The sequence below is a fragment of the Labeo rohita genome, chromosome 9 (genome assembly GCF_022985175.1).
Source record: "Labeo rohita strain BAU-BD-2019 chromosome 9, IGBB_LRoh.1.0, whole genome shotgun sequence".
Taxonomy (NCBI): Eukaryota; Metazoa; Chordata; class Actinopteri; order Cypriniformes; family Cyprinidae; genus Labeo; species Labeo rohita.
Window position 1 is genome coordinate 9,980,194 of NC_066877.1, and position 14,282 is coordinate 9,994,475.

Below are 14,282 nucleotides of genomic sequence, written 5' to 3' on the forward strand. Positions count from 1 at the left end.
TCATTGCCTTGCAAAACTAAACTAAATTTTGAGGAAGTTTAACTTGTGGCAAAAGTTACTTACTCTTTTTCGAGGCCTGCAACCACACTGTTTACGTAATCTATGTCCGTCTATAAGGAAGCAAGCAAAGCAATGGTTAGCACACACACTTACAGTCTCGGAACAAATACAGGTGCAGTAACAACTAAATGAATACACCAACAGCACCTGTCAGCCTGTAAAAATATGGGAATTGAAGGGACCCTGCTCTGGGCTGATTGTTATCTAGGTGAGGAGGGCGAATTGTCTTTTCACACTCACTTTCACCCTACACCATCTGTGGGTGCGAGTACTGTAAAACTGCAGTGAGCTATGTGGGAAGGGATATCCTCTCTCTGTCACACACATGTGCTAGGGTAACACAAGACCCTCATTAAAGGTCTTCAAATGCACTACCATTGGGTGTTCCCTCTTTACTAAAGCACTCCAATGGTAATTACTACCATTGTTACAGAAAGCCAAAAGAACAGCTGATGAGTGATCACACAAAAACATCAGCCACCAGATCTAACACCAGTTTACAGACACTGAGGCGGGTACAAACAAGCACTGGACCACAGACTGGAGGAAAACAACTACATTTATTAAGACTGTTGATGTGTAGAAACACTGTGTACTGTTAAATTTTAGGATGGACCCCCCCCCCCCTCTTTTTTTGCTCAAAAGACACTTTCTTTACGACTGAAGAAAGAAAGACATGAACATCTTGGATGACAAGGGGGTGAGTAAACTTCTACTTCTGTAAGTGAACTTCTCCTTTAATATAACAGTTTTAGAACAGCCCAGTGCAACACAGTAACCACATTCCTATTACAAATATTTAAGGAGTTTCTCTTAATGCAGACTTCTCTTAATCTTAACTTATAAATGATAAAAAACAGCCTTTTTTTGGTCATGTGTATTATAAAAAGAAAAAAACATTTTTCAGTAAAATACTAGTAATGACCATTTTGATGGAAACCACCAAGGTAAATTTTATCATACATAAAGGTTAAAAAGAAATCTGTTCAAATCTGTCAAAAATAAAGACCACAGATTAGAAGTCTTTTCTGCTCATCAAGGTTGCATTTATTTTATTAAAAATAACAAAAGAAAATATTAATATTGTCAAATATTATTGCAATTTAAAATAGTGGTTTTATATTTTAATATACTTCAACATAGAATTTATTCCCGTGATGCAAAGCTGAATTTTCAGCATCATTACTTTTTTTTTTTTTTTCTTTCTCTCTGGAACCTGTGATGCTTTTTTCAGGCTTCTTTGATGTACAAAATGTTAAAAAAAAGAACAGCATTTATTTTAAACAGAAATTATTTGTAACAATATACACTACTTTAAAGCTTGGGGGTCAGTAAAATTTTTTCCTTCTTTTTTTCTTTAAATAAAAATTACAACTTTTATTCAGCAAGGATGTTAAATTGATAAAAAGTGATAATAAAGACTTACACTGTTAGAAGAGATTTCTATTTTGAATAAATACTGTTCTTTTAAACTTTTATTCATCAAAGAATCCTGAAAAAAGTATCACAGGTTCCAATAAAATATTAAGCAGCACAACTGTTTCAACACTGATTATAAATCAGCATACTAGAATGATTTCTGAAGGATCATGTGACACTAAAGACTGGAGTAATGGTTAATAAAAATTCACCTTTGAATCACAGAAAGAAATTATATTTCAAAGTATATAACAAATAGAAAACTATTATTTTAAATTGCAATAATATATAGTATTTTTGATCATATAAACAGAACTTTGAGGAGCATAAGACACTTCTTTAAAAAAAAACAAAAACATTAAAAATCTTACTGATCCCAAACCTTTTTTCCGAAAAAAGCTACAATATATATATATTTTTTAATATTTTATTTCTTTAAGACTTACTAAACTCAGGTTAAATTTTTACCTCCCACTCTGTGTTCAGACAACCCAAACTGTGGCAACAGATGAAGCGAGAGACACATCCTGCCGGGTATGTCTGCATGTTCCTCTTGCTCTACCCTTCACATGGCAGCATAAAAGCATCGAGACCCCTGTTCTCAGTGTGAACCGCCCGCACCCCTCAACGGGTGGTAACAAGACAACAAACAACAAACAACAAACCCTGCTGACCCAATTCAGCCATTTACAAAGCCAAAGATGGTCTCACGACTCAGATGTTACACTAAAAGTCAAACATGACACAGCACCAAAACGGTTTAAAGGGATCAAGATTATATGAGTGTTTTTGTGTGCTTCCGACAAAACCTTGTGTGTATTTGACAGTTGACAGAACTCAGAGTCCCAGTGAGAGATTCACTTGTTTAGTCTATGTTTGTATGTGTGCTTGGCACAGTACTTTCCATCATAACAAGTTACTTATGAGAAATGTTCGCAAACAGGAAAACAGAGCTAGCCACAATACTCACACTTAAACGCACCTTCTCAAACCAATGAGAAAATCGCTCACCTCTCCCACAAACACTATGATGACGCAGTCGAGCTTCTCCTCCGCCGAGAGTTTATCGATGAGTGAATGAAGCGTCTCTGACAGGTATGACTTTACTTTCCGCTTCACCGTGGGGATGCCCATCACCATAGAAACTGCGTAGAAAAGAGAAAAAAAATCTCAATTTGAGCCTCATAAACTCAATTTAGCCTCACATCATACAGTCATCGCATGGTGGATGACAAACTACTCTAAATAACATGAAAGAGTTTTGCCACGCTAGACGAATATATGACAAGGATGCCGATTGAGGTTCTGCAGCTGTGTTATTCTGGGTTGATTTCTCAAATCTGAAATAAGAAAGAAAAGGGGCTTCCACAGTAGCACAAGAGTAATGCCCAGACATGAAAGACACACATGGAGGTGCCCAGGGCAAACACATTACTCTGCTCTATTGTACCACATCTCTGAGCATCATAAAAGCAGTGAAATTCAGCTTCCCTTCAGAAATGAAGAAAAGCAAAAGCACAAGAACAGAGATTCTGACTTCTGGTACAATCAGGACATAATGAGTAAACAAGATACTCAACAAGGGACCAATAACAAATGTTAACAGCATGACAGGGACATTGCATTGTTCTTTTACACAACTAGCACAAACAGGAAAAAACATTCTAGTTAAAAATTTGCTCCCTCTCATTGACAAGACACGGCCACATTTGATTCATTTTTTCCCTTGTGTTAATTTAAACATGGCAATTTTGTACTAATTTGTTTAACCATTTTAATGTAGTTAAATCATGGCCACAATTTAACTAAACTAAGGGAAAAAATAAGTACAACATGATCACAAATGAAATAAAGTCGAAGTCATAACAGTAATTTTTTTAGGTCGATATGACTATATTTGGCTGAGATACAATTATTTTAAAATCTGGAATCCGAGGGTTAAAAAAAAATAATAATAAAATACTGAGAAAAAAAATCGCCTTTAAAATTGTCCAAATGATGTGCTTAGCTATGCATATTGCTAATCTAAAATTACGTTTTGATATATTTAAAGTAAGAAAATTAACAAAAGATCTTCAAGGAATATGATCTTTACTTAATATCCTAATGATTTTTGTAATAAAAGAAAAATCAACCATTATATATATACACACACACACACATACATACATACATGCATACATACATATCAATAAAATACACTGCTAATAAGAGTCATGCATATCACTGTGAGTTTTAAAAATTTCTCATCTTTTCTACAAAAAAAATACAAACCCCCAAAAAATCTGGATATGTTTTAAATAGCAACATGAAAAAAAAAAAATCATATGTATGATATATATGAATAAAATATACTGATAATAAGAGCCTACATGCATATCTTCATGAGTTTCAAAAATTTCTCATCCTTTTCTACAAAAAATACAAACCACAAAAACTATGGACATGTTTTAAATAGCAAGATATTTGAAAAAAAAAATCATATATGATATATATGAATAATAGTCTTCATGGATATATTAATGAGTTTCTAGAATTTCCCATCCTATTCTACCAAATATATATATACACGTATATACAAACCACATAAAAATCTGGACATGTTTTAAATAGCAAACCTGAATCTTTAAATAAGAAAATCCATCCAATAAAAATCATATTGGTGATATGCATACTTAATCAAAAATAATTCAAGCATGCAGACAAGCAATGGACAAGAGCAGTTTTCAAGAAAATTGTGTGTGTTCTGGTACATATGGTTTATGATACTCAAATGTGTATAATGACATGGTGGTACAACATAAACATGGTTTATGAGGACATTTTCTGTGTCCCAGTAAACGAAATGGCTTTAAAAAAAAAACAAAAAAACATACTAAACTGTGTTTTTTGAAATTCAGTCATTTTCTGTAAGGGGTAAGTTTTGGGGAAAGGGGATGGAAAAAACATGTTTTTACAGTATCAAAACTACTACGCTTATGGAATGTCCCTGTTAACCACATATGCAAGAATACGTGTGTGTGTGTGTGTGTGTGTGTGTCAATTTGAGTGACAGACTGACAGAAGCTCTGTCACACTTCATCAGCAACTCACAGAAGATAGTAAAACGTCCTCGTTTTGCACTGCTTCCCACTGCAAGACAGAAAGCGTTTTGAGAGGTAACACCACGTGGGTAAGGAGTAAAGTAGGTTGAGGATCAAAGAGACACAGTGGGAGAGATAGAGAGAGCACATTTAAGAGAGGAAGTTTATCAGACAGAGAGGTAAAGCACCTGAGAGAAAGAAAAAATAAAAGTGTCACAAAAAAAAAAAAAATGTTTTTAAGTTAATATGCATTCAACTCAAGTCATCCTCTCCTACGCCACCTCTTCTCTTTCACAAAAGTAGCGTTTGGCCTTCAGGCGCTCGGTTACATAAAGAGTCGCTGAGCTGCATCATTCTCCCAGAATGCTCTTTCTTCACTCTTCAGCAGCAGTATGTGAAGTCTGTATGCTTCTCTTTGAGACAGCCACTCAACGTGCCTTGAGACTAAACTACGTAGATTTATACACAGACGGTCTCTAGGGACATTACAGTGCCTTACTGAGGAGAAAAACAGTGCGTTTGAGACAGTAGGGGTTTGACTGAAACCCTATATTGCTGAACATTTTCATTTTATAATGTGAGCGCCTCTCAAACTTTTCAAACCTCTTTTTTTCATTGTGTATGACAAGGATACCATAAGGGCAGCCTTTGCAGGTTAAGGGACACCCATTCAGACTCTCAGCAAACCCAGGAACACCCAACATAGACAAGCTAGATTTTCTCATTAATAACAACTGACAGCTTTCATGAAAAAATAAAATAAAATAACAGCATTATATTACATATTAAATTGCATTATGCTCATTCATATTTTTAGTTCTGAATTAACATTTATTTTGACATTTCTATCATGACAACCCTCGAAAGATTTTAGCGTGGTAATGGATATGACAGTGTTAATGTATTTAGTCTTGGTGGAATAGATCTGCTACGCTGCTGAATTGCTGCTGCTGTTGGTTATTGCTGTTGCTGTAGATTATTTCTGCTGCAAAGTACAGGAACTTGCTACTGCCAATACATATGCCGAGACAGTGCTGTGAGTATTTAAGACATACTGCTGCTGCACAAATAGCATATTTGTGATGCGATCTGGGAAAACCTGTCCGATGTCACGCAGGGAGGTTTTCAGGAAATTCGAAAAAAGGTTGAATGTCAACTTTTTGTCAAAATTAGGTTTTCATTGAATTAATTATTCTATAACATCTTGTCTATCACCTCTGAAAATATCAGCGAAATGCACTCGTTTAGTGCAGAAAAATAGCGATTTATTGCAGCAAGCAAAAATGACTGTCTTATTTTAAGAACGTGCTGCTGAGGTGCTTTCCCTCAACACCACAAAAACAGTTAACCTATCAAAATAAACCACGTAACATTTAATAAAGGTGTATCAATTCACATTCTCCGCAAGTCTTGTGTAAACTACAGCATGCAAAGTTTATTGAGTGAGATGGCGGAGCCAACAATGCAGTCTAAAGTACTGCAGCTGCCCCCTTAACCGATCTTACTCGCCTCAATCTACTCAATCTTGGTGACGTCAGTGCCCTAAACAATGTTATAATGGACTATTTCACATCCAGAGATGAAGGATCAGATGATAAAGCTACTAAAGAGGAGTCCGAAGAAAGTCTGTTAAATGCACAGTGTGCCAACAGTTGCACAGTGCTAATTTTTACTACAAGGTAGGCTGCATTATTCGTGCCATCTAAACATAAAATAGGTGATCAAAAGTTCAAAGACTATGCCCATGATAAACAACATTAGTCTGTTTGTGTAATGGTGCAGTAACGTGCTCCTGACTTGACAGACAGATCTCGTTAAATCCGTAAAGCGAACGTGAAAGCCGTCTCACTTTAAACCCATTTTTCCTCAAAATTCTGTTCTTGAAAATCATCGCTATCAGCCAACTATAACTATCGTTATAGCCATAACTTTGGTCAAGCTATAGACAAAATAAAAACAGTTTTGGAAAAGGCTTGACCCAGCTTTCATATGGTATCAAAACCTGAAAAAAGGTAAAATTTCACCATGTGTTGGGTTTTCCTAGATCGCATCACTTATAATAATCCGCAGCAGATCTATACAGGTGGAGCTGGGGAGGTGGAGGGTTTCAGAGAAACTCCGAAAGTGCCCTCTGAACTGCTCTAGTGAATGCTAAGTGAGCAGTAAGTTGTTTAACACAGTTTGCGTTAATGTGCCATCAGCCTGTAACATCTAGTGTTTACTGGAAGAACTTGGTATATATTTAGTGGCATAAAGAAAAAATATCAGCCTTTTAAAACTTTCCTGATATCATAATAAAGGGGAAAAATTTTATTGCAAGAATGAAACCTTAAGGAACCTGGCATTTTTCCTTATTATTATTACTTCTAAAAACACTAATATGCTGCTTATTTAATTAAAACAAAAAAAAAAGTGTCTGCCAAATTAATGTTGCTTGTAAAATGCTTATTAGACCACTAATTAAAGCAGGGGTGTCAAACTGAATTTTAACCATATCCTTACTACCTTTCTGGATCTTGAATGTGTCAGTCGTGTTTCTGTCTATGCAGGGTCAGAAAGCTCTCGTATTTCATCAAAAATATCTTAATTTGTGTTCAGAGGATGGACGAAGGTCTTACAGGTTTGGAACGACATGAGGGTGAGTAATGACACAATTTTCATTTTTGCGTGAACTATCCCTTCATCTGTTCATACAGTTGTTATGAAGTTTCTTCTTCTCCATGGACTCTTAACAGACAAGTGTTTGCAAACCCAAGTCTATATCGATCAGAGGGTGGTGTTGAGCATGAGATATGGTACACAGCCTCTAGGGTCTGGGCAGAAGAAGATGTCCCCAGTTACAGCTCTAAAAACAGCCCTCTAAGCCACGATCTCATTGAGAAGAGAGGGACCACAAGCACGGGCACGAGCCAGAGCCGGCCGCAGTCTTGCCCACAAACAGTCTGGAAACAGGAGGCTGAGATTACTGTAGCCAGCAGGAGAGGTCCGTCTGTGGGCTTGAAGGAGGCGGGCATAGAGCATGGGTGGGCTTCAGCTTTCCAAAAACAACAAGCTCTCTCTGTTTTTCCCATACGCTCAGAAAAACATCCTCCTCGTGTGACAGGGGTCAGTCACACAAGGTTTTTTTTGACATTCTCTAACGTCATTGTTGTCATTCACTGCAGTCTGTCCCAGCATAGGATGTCGCTTGCAATAAAGCCACCTAGCCGCTGCCTGAACTCATCTGTCGTTAACCCACATACTGCCTGATACAGTATAGTGCGACACAATGTGTCATACAAACAAGAACAAAATACAGCGCACCACAAAAGAGCACGACAGCTCCAGGCTTAGGGTGTCGATTAGCCAGATCAGTGGATTGGTCACTACGCCAAGAAAAAAAAAGCCCAAGCCCAGGCAATCAAGCAGGGCTGGAACCACTACAGACACTGACGGACACTGTCTAATATTCACACTAAGAATCAAAAGATTCTTAAACTTTCACATTTCGTCTATCGATCTTAGTTTTAGTCAGCTTATGGATACATTCAATTCTGCAGAAATGCATAAAGATTGCTGTGTGTGACCTTTTTTCTCTCATTCCTCCAGACAATTTCTTTGAGGTATTTCGCAGTATTTAAATGCAGTAGTTTTAAATTGGTGGGGCACAACCCAAAAACGTGTTGCACATTGTTGCACATCTACACAGGTTTGGTTGTGGAAAGCGAGGGGAAGTAAAACAATGCAAAATGCAACTAACCACATATTCATGCAAAGAACGCACAGAAAAACAAATAGGCTCAAATGGAAGAGGAAATTAATTTATATATTTGAATATATAATGTTCAATAATGTTTAAAACGTAATAACAGGAAGAAATCAGTGTGCACAGTTACAATACCTCATATCAGCCAATACGGCAGCTAAGAATTAATTAATTAATTAACTAATGGAAACTGCTATTTCATGAATTGTTAATTTATGGTATGGTATGGTATGATATGATATGTGACCCTGGACCACAAAACCAGTCTTAAGTCGCTGGGGTATATTTGTAGCAATAGCCAAAAATACATTGTATGGGTCAAAATGATATATTTTTCTTTTATGCCAAAAATCATTAGGAAATGAAGTAAAGATCATGTTCCATGAAGATATTTTGTAAATTTCCTACTGTAAATATATCAAAACTTAATTTTTGATTAATAATATGCTTTGCAAAGAACTTAATTTGGAAAACTTTAAAGGTGATTTTCTCAATATTTTGATTTTTTTGCACCCTCAGATTCCACATACTGAAATAGCTGCATCTCGGCTAAATATTGTTCTATCCTAACAAACCATACATCGATGGAAAGCTTTTTTATTCAGCTTTTAGATGATGTATAAAGCTCAATTTTGAAAAATTGACACTTATGACTGGATTTGTGGTCCAGGGTCACATATGATATGATATGATATGATATGATATATGATATGCTAATACCTTGATTTAAACCAAAAATGCATTATAAGTAGGGGTGGGTAATATAACCAAAATCTTATGATTTATGTCATTTTTTTATTGTAACAATATACATCACAATATAGTTATTTTTGCTTTAAATAAGGTCTTTATGATATCAGCATTTTTGATATCATAGAAATTTCATAATTCTTGTCACAAGGCACAATATATAATATATATATATATATATATATTTTTTTTTTTTTTCCAATAAGGGACATTTTATTGAAATTGAGATTTATACCTGAATTACCAGATTACACCTGAAATCTTAATAAAGCTTTCCACTGATGTATGTTTGTTAGAATAGGACAATATTTGGCCAAGATACAACTTGTTTTATTTGAAAATCTGGAATCTGAGGGTGCAAAAAAATCGAAATATTGAGAAAATCCCCTTTAAAGTTGTCCAAATAAAGTTCTGATATATTTATGGTAGGAAATTTACAAAATATCTTGATGGAACATTTAATTTAAGACCTAAATTACTGTTTACAAGGATACTTGCAAAGAAGGGCATTTCATCACATAAAAATGTGTACGTACAATAAGGTTTTGTGACCATGCAGCACAACAACATCACGTGAGCACGTAACCGTGATAGAGACGATAGTCCAAAATGTCTACCAACCAACAAATTTCTACCAGTTAGTTGCGTCTACCATTGTATCGCCCACCCCCCAAAAAATTTTGGTATGTGGCTCCTTTTCCTTATGTTACCTTATGTTCATATCCCATAACTACCATCTCCACAACCCTCGCTGAACCCAGGAGGGCTTGATTCCTCTAATGAGAATCTGATAGGCCTGTTGTGGGTGTGTGAAGGAGAGACAAAAGGTCTCTGGGTCTCCACTCAGGGCCGCTGGCTGCATCTTCAGTTCTGACACACTGACCAAGCCTGTGACAGCCCGTGGATAACAGGCGTGTAACACAATACGACAAGCAAGGACGCAGCAGACTGCAACACCCCGCTGTTTGGGTGAAAATGTGAGGAATGGAGGATGAAAAACAACACACAGTCTTAACAAGGCAATAACAGTGATTAGCATTTGTCTAGTGAACTTGGCTAAAGAACAGTGAAACTTCAGTCATTAATCAATGTCTGGTCACATTCAAAGGACATTCGAACTTCAGTTCTGATTTGAAGAGACTGATATTTCAGTCGGTTTATCAGATCTACTGTGAGTGCTGGAATTACAGGATTTAAAATGTTGATGAATAGTACGCTGTTTGGCTCACCTCCGGTACGTCCCTGGCCCACCTGTACGGCAGGGTGCAGGCTGCCTTCATTGTTGAGCAAGTGAGGCAGATGGTGGTAGATATTTGGCACCTGGAGGGGCTTCCTGTGAGCCAACTCCTTCAACAACTTCTGTGTCTCATCTGTAAGAAACCAGAATACTTCAGCATTCTTGTAATATACATAAACTGTGTTAAAAATAATTTCAATACTGTAAAATTCATTAAAACACTCACTTATTGATTCTCAGTACTTAGAAGCAGGTAAAAGTGGTTTAAATACAATATCCAAAAAGGCAAACCAAACAACACTCCAGGCAGAACTTAATTATCCAGTCTAGGACAGCTGTTCCTTGGAAACTTAAATCAACAATATTTGCTCTAAATTAAAGTTTGGCTTTGCCTTTTTGTCTGATTTTCAAATATTTTTTTGATTCAAAGCTTTTAATGTTATAAATCTTCTCATAGCTGGGTTGCTTTGGTTCATGGCTTAGAACTTTTTTTATTTAATCCCTATGGGAAAAAATGAATAGGAAAAATTTTGGAACCAAAGCAGGCACTTTAATAATGTGTAGGTAAATAAACTGCTTGCAATTTAGAAAACAAGAAGCAGCTATACAAAAGATAGATTTGTTCCCACTAATTTGTGGAACATATGCCTGTTCACTGCATGACATATGATAATATGGTGGTTATGACACACACAACTCTTTTGTGTACTGTACATCTATGTTAACATCCAGTAACCTGAGAAGTTGGAGAGAGCATCTTTGCTGCCGTTGGTCTCTGCGATGGCACGTCTGAACTGCTCGAGGACGGCGTTGAGTTCAGAGGAGCGCTGGAGGGTTCGGTGCTCCGCCACACGCAGGCGCTCCCTCAGGGCATGAAACTCCCTCTGATAGGCTACCAACTTTTCTACAGAGAGAAGAGGAGGGGTGGACAGAGAGAAAGAGAGACATAACGTGAGGTCAGAATCAGTAACTAACTGAAGTAAATGTAACTTGAACTACTAAATTCCTAAAAAGTAACTATAGTTAAATGGAAATATATTTTTAAAAAAAAAAATAATATAACATAAAAAAAAAACCTGACAAACACATAAAGTACTAAAAATCTTGTCTTGTTCTCGTGAACTCAGTCTCGTGGGATAAGTGTCTCGTCACACCCCTACTTATGAATTATTTATATGGTCTATTAATAAACGTGTGACTTAAAGTCGACTAATGCTTAAAACGAATGACTACTAGTCTACCAGAAAAACCTTTAGTCAAGGGCAGCCCTAAAAAACTGAAAATATAAAAGTAAAAGTTAATATGAACAACACTAAATAACACTGCTAGGCAAGCAAAAATGAGAGGTACAATTGATACTCTTAATTATATTTCATGTTTGCCATCAACTAAAAATAGTTAATAATTTAAAAAAAAAATGGATTGTCAAATGAAAAACTTAAGCAACATCAGGGGTAAGACGCCATAAAAGTAGAAGCTGAATCATTGGAGAATATGCAAACATCTTACATTTACATACAAATACAAATATGAACACAAATGAAAGAGAGAGAAACAACACCACCACCCAAACAAGCAATCTAATGAACAACCCTATTCCAGCCTTATTGTGCTGCACATTATTTGAAACTTAATTTTCATATACCATCCAAGACAAGGTTTCAAAATATTTGGATGTACTGAAACAATTTCTAAGTGTTTGTAACAATACTTCATGTGTATGGAGGCACAGTTCACTAGCAAGTGACACATCTTACCCACAGTGTAACGATATACATTTTTATTGACTGCCATTAAAAAAATAAGAAGTGTTTTGCATTAAAAGCTTCATCACTTTTCAAGATCGTGTGACTAGAAATTGAAAATTAAATTGCTAAATGACACTTCAGCCAAAAATTCAAATTACCCAATGATTTACTCACCCTCAAGTCATCCTAGGTGTAAATGACCTTCTTCTTTCAGACGAATAGAATCTGAGTTATATTAAAAACTGTCCTAGCTCTTCCAAGTTTTTTAATGGCAGTGAACGGCTGTTGAGATTTTGAAACAAACTAAAGTGGATGAATCCATTATAAAAATTCATAAAGGATGTCTTTGTGTAAGAAAAATATTCATATTTAAAACTTTAGAAACCATGATCTCTAGCTTCCACAAACTGTTGTTTACTTTATGATGGATGGATGCACTTTATTGGGCTTCAAAACCTCAACAGCCATTCACTGCCATTATAAAGCTTAAAAGAGCCAGGACACTTAACATAACTCTGTATTTGTCTAAAAGAAGAACGTCATTTACATTTAGGATGACTTGAGGGTGAGTAAATCATTGGGTAATTTGAATTTTTGGGTGAATTATCACTTTAAAATCTACCACAATTCTGACTAAATTCTTTAGAATTTTAAGGGGGTTTATTGCATAAAACAGCAGCTAGGCTACAAAAAAGACCAACAAACATTAACATGATAGTGTCATAAGTGTGGGGCTGAACAAAAATAACCTCCTAAATGTTAAGAAACTACAGTTGAACTGTCCATCATCTAAAGTCAGCAAAAGCATTATTTTCAGGAACCAGACCTGCCTGCCTTTTCCTGATTGCATCATAGTTTCTGAAACATGGGGTTCCAGGAAGGTTATCTTTCTGCTGCTCAGCATGAAGAGAAGCGAGGGAAGAATCGAGAGAGAGATTGTGGTCCGAGGCAGTGCCAGTGGGAAGTGCCCTCTGCAAGCGCAGATTAGCCTCGGGTCACGCCTACTTTATTTGCAGACTCAACATGAGTCAGACCTCACTCTGAAACATTTAATGCATCTGAAAGGGTCTCAGAGCTTCATAAAGCTCAATGTTTTGGTCTACACGCAACGGAGACCGCATTGGTGGTTAGTATCTGACTGAAACAAAACCTTTTCTATGGTCAATCAACTTTGATTTTCTTTTGTGGATCCAAAAGCTCACAGTTCAATTTCTGTGAGGATGTTCATGTCCAATTTGCCACAAGAACATCAATTTGTGTCTGTGTTGAAATGTCAGACTCTCTTCACACAGACGGGAGCGTGATCGCTTTGAACTTCTGCTATGACAGCTGAAGAATGACTGCTTGTTTGACCTCAGCAAGTCTCTCACAGGTTTCCTCTTGATCTCTCTTTTATCCTAAGCTTCTACATTCCCAGCAAGCTCTTCATCTTACCACGGAGGGGGTTTTGTAAGGATCCAGCATCTCAGCATTTCAGTTTCCCCTTCAGCTACAGTTGTGCAGGGTTTACATCCTGTGTTCTTGGCTTGCATTTCAGGTCTCTTCCCTTCCCTTGATAATTGGATTTAAATAGGGTTTCTTCAATTGTGGGCTCGTTTTGCACTGTCACTGATGAACTAGTAATTTGAATACTAAAATTGCCCAACTGTATTTATACAGTATATGCATCAAATTAGATCTGGGAGATTTTTACTGAAATGTCATGAACGTTTCCACCTCTTCCACCTCTGAAACATACACTACCAGTCAAAAGTTTTTGAACAGTAAGATTTTTAATGTTCTTTAAAGAAGTCTCTTTTGCTCACCAAGCCTGCATTTACATGATCCAAATTATAGCAAAAACAATACAATTTTGAAATAGTTTTACTATTTGATGTAACAGCTTTCTATTTGAATATATTTTAGAATGCAATTTATTCATGTGATTTCAAAGTTGAATTTTTAGCATCATTACTCCAGTCACATGATCCTTCAGAAACCATTCTAATATTCTGATTTGCTGCTCAAAAAACATTTATTATTATTATTATTATTATTATTATTATTAAATAGGTTAATATGATTAATAGAAAGTTCAGAAGAACAGCATTTATCTAAAATAGATTTTTTTTAAACATTATAAAATGTCTTTATCGTCACTTTTGAATTTAAAGCATCCTTGCTAAATAAAAGTATTCATTTCTATAATTGTAATCCCATCACTATCGATCACAGAAACACATTACATTTTAAAATACATT

At 36.0% G+C, this 14,282-nt stretch overlaps 1 protein-coding gene across 1 annotated transcript in view; it reads right to left on the bottom strand.

Moving 5' to 3' along the window:
* mgat4a (alpha-1,3-mannosyl-glycoprotein 4-beta-N-acetylglucosaminyltransferase A) overlaps positions 1-14,282 on the bottom strand; it is a 62,424-nt gene that overhangs the window by 27,689 nt on the left and 20,453 nt on the right. Inside the window, exons 3-6 of the mRNA XM_051118843.1 lie at positions 11,031-11,198; positions 10,287-10,427; positions 2,491-2,624; positions 64-110 (exon numbers count right to left, since the gene is read on the bottom strand). Coding sequence (XP_050974800.1) covers positions 64-110; positions 2,491-2,624; positions 10,287-10,427; positions 11,031-11,198 — 490 coding nt within the window. The remainder of the gene's footprint in view (positions 1-63; positions 111-2,490; positions 2,625-10,286; positions 10,428-11,030; positions 11,199-14,282) is intronic.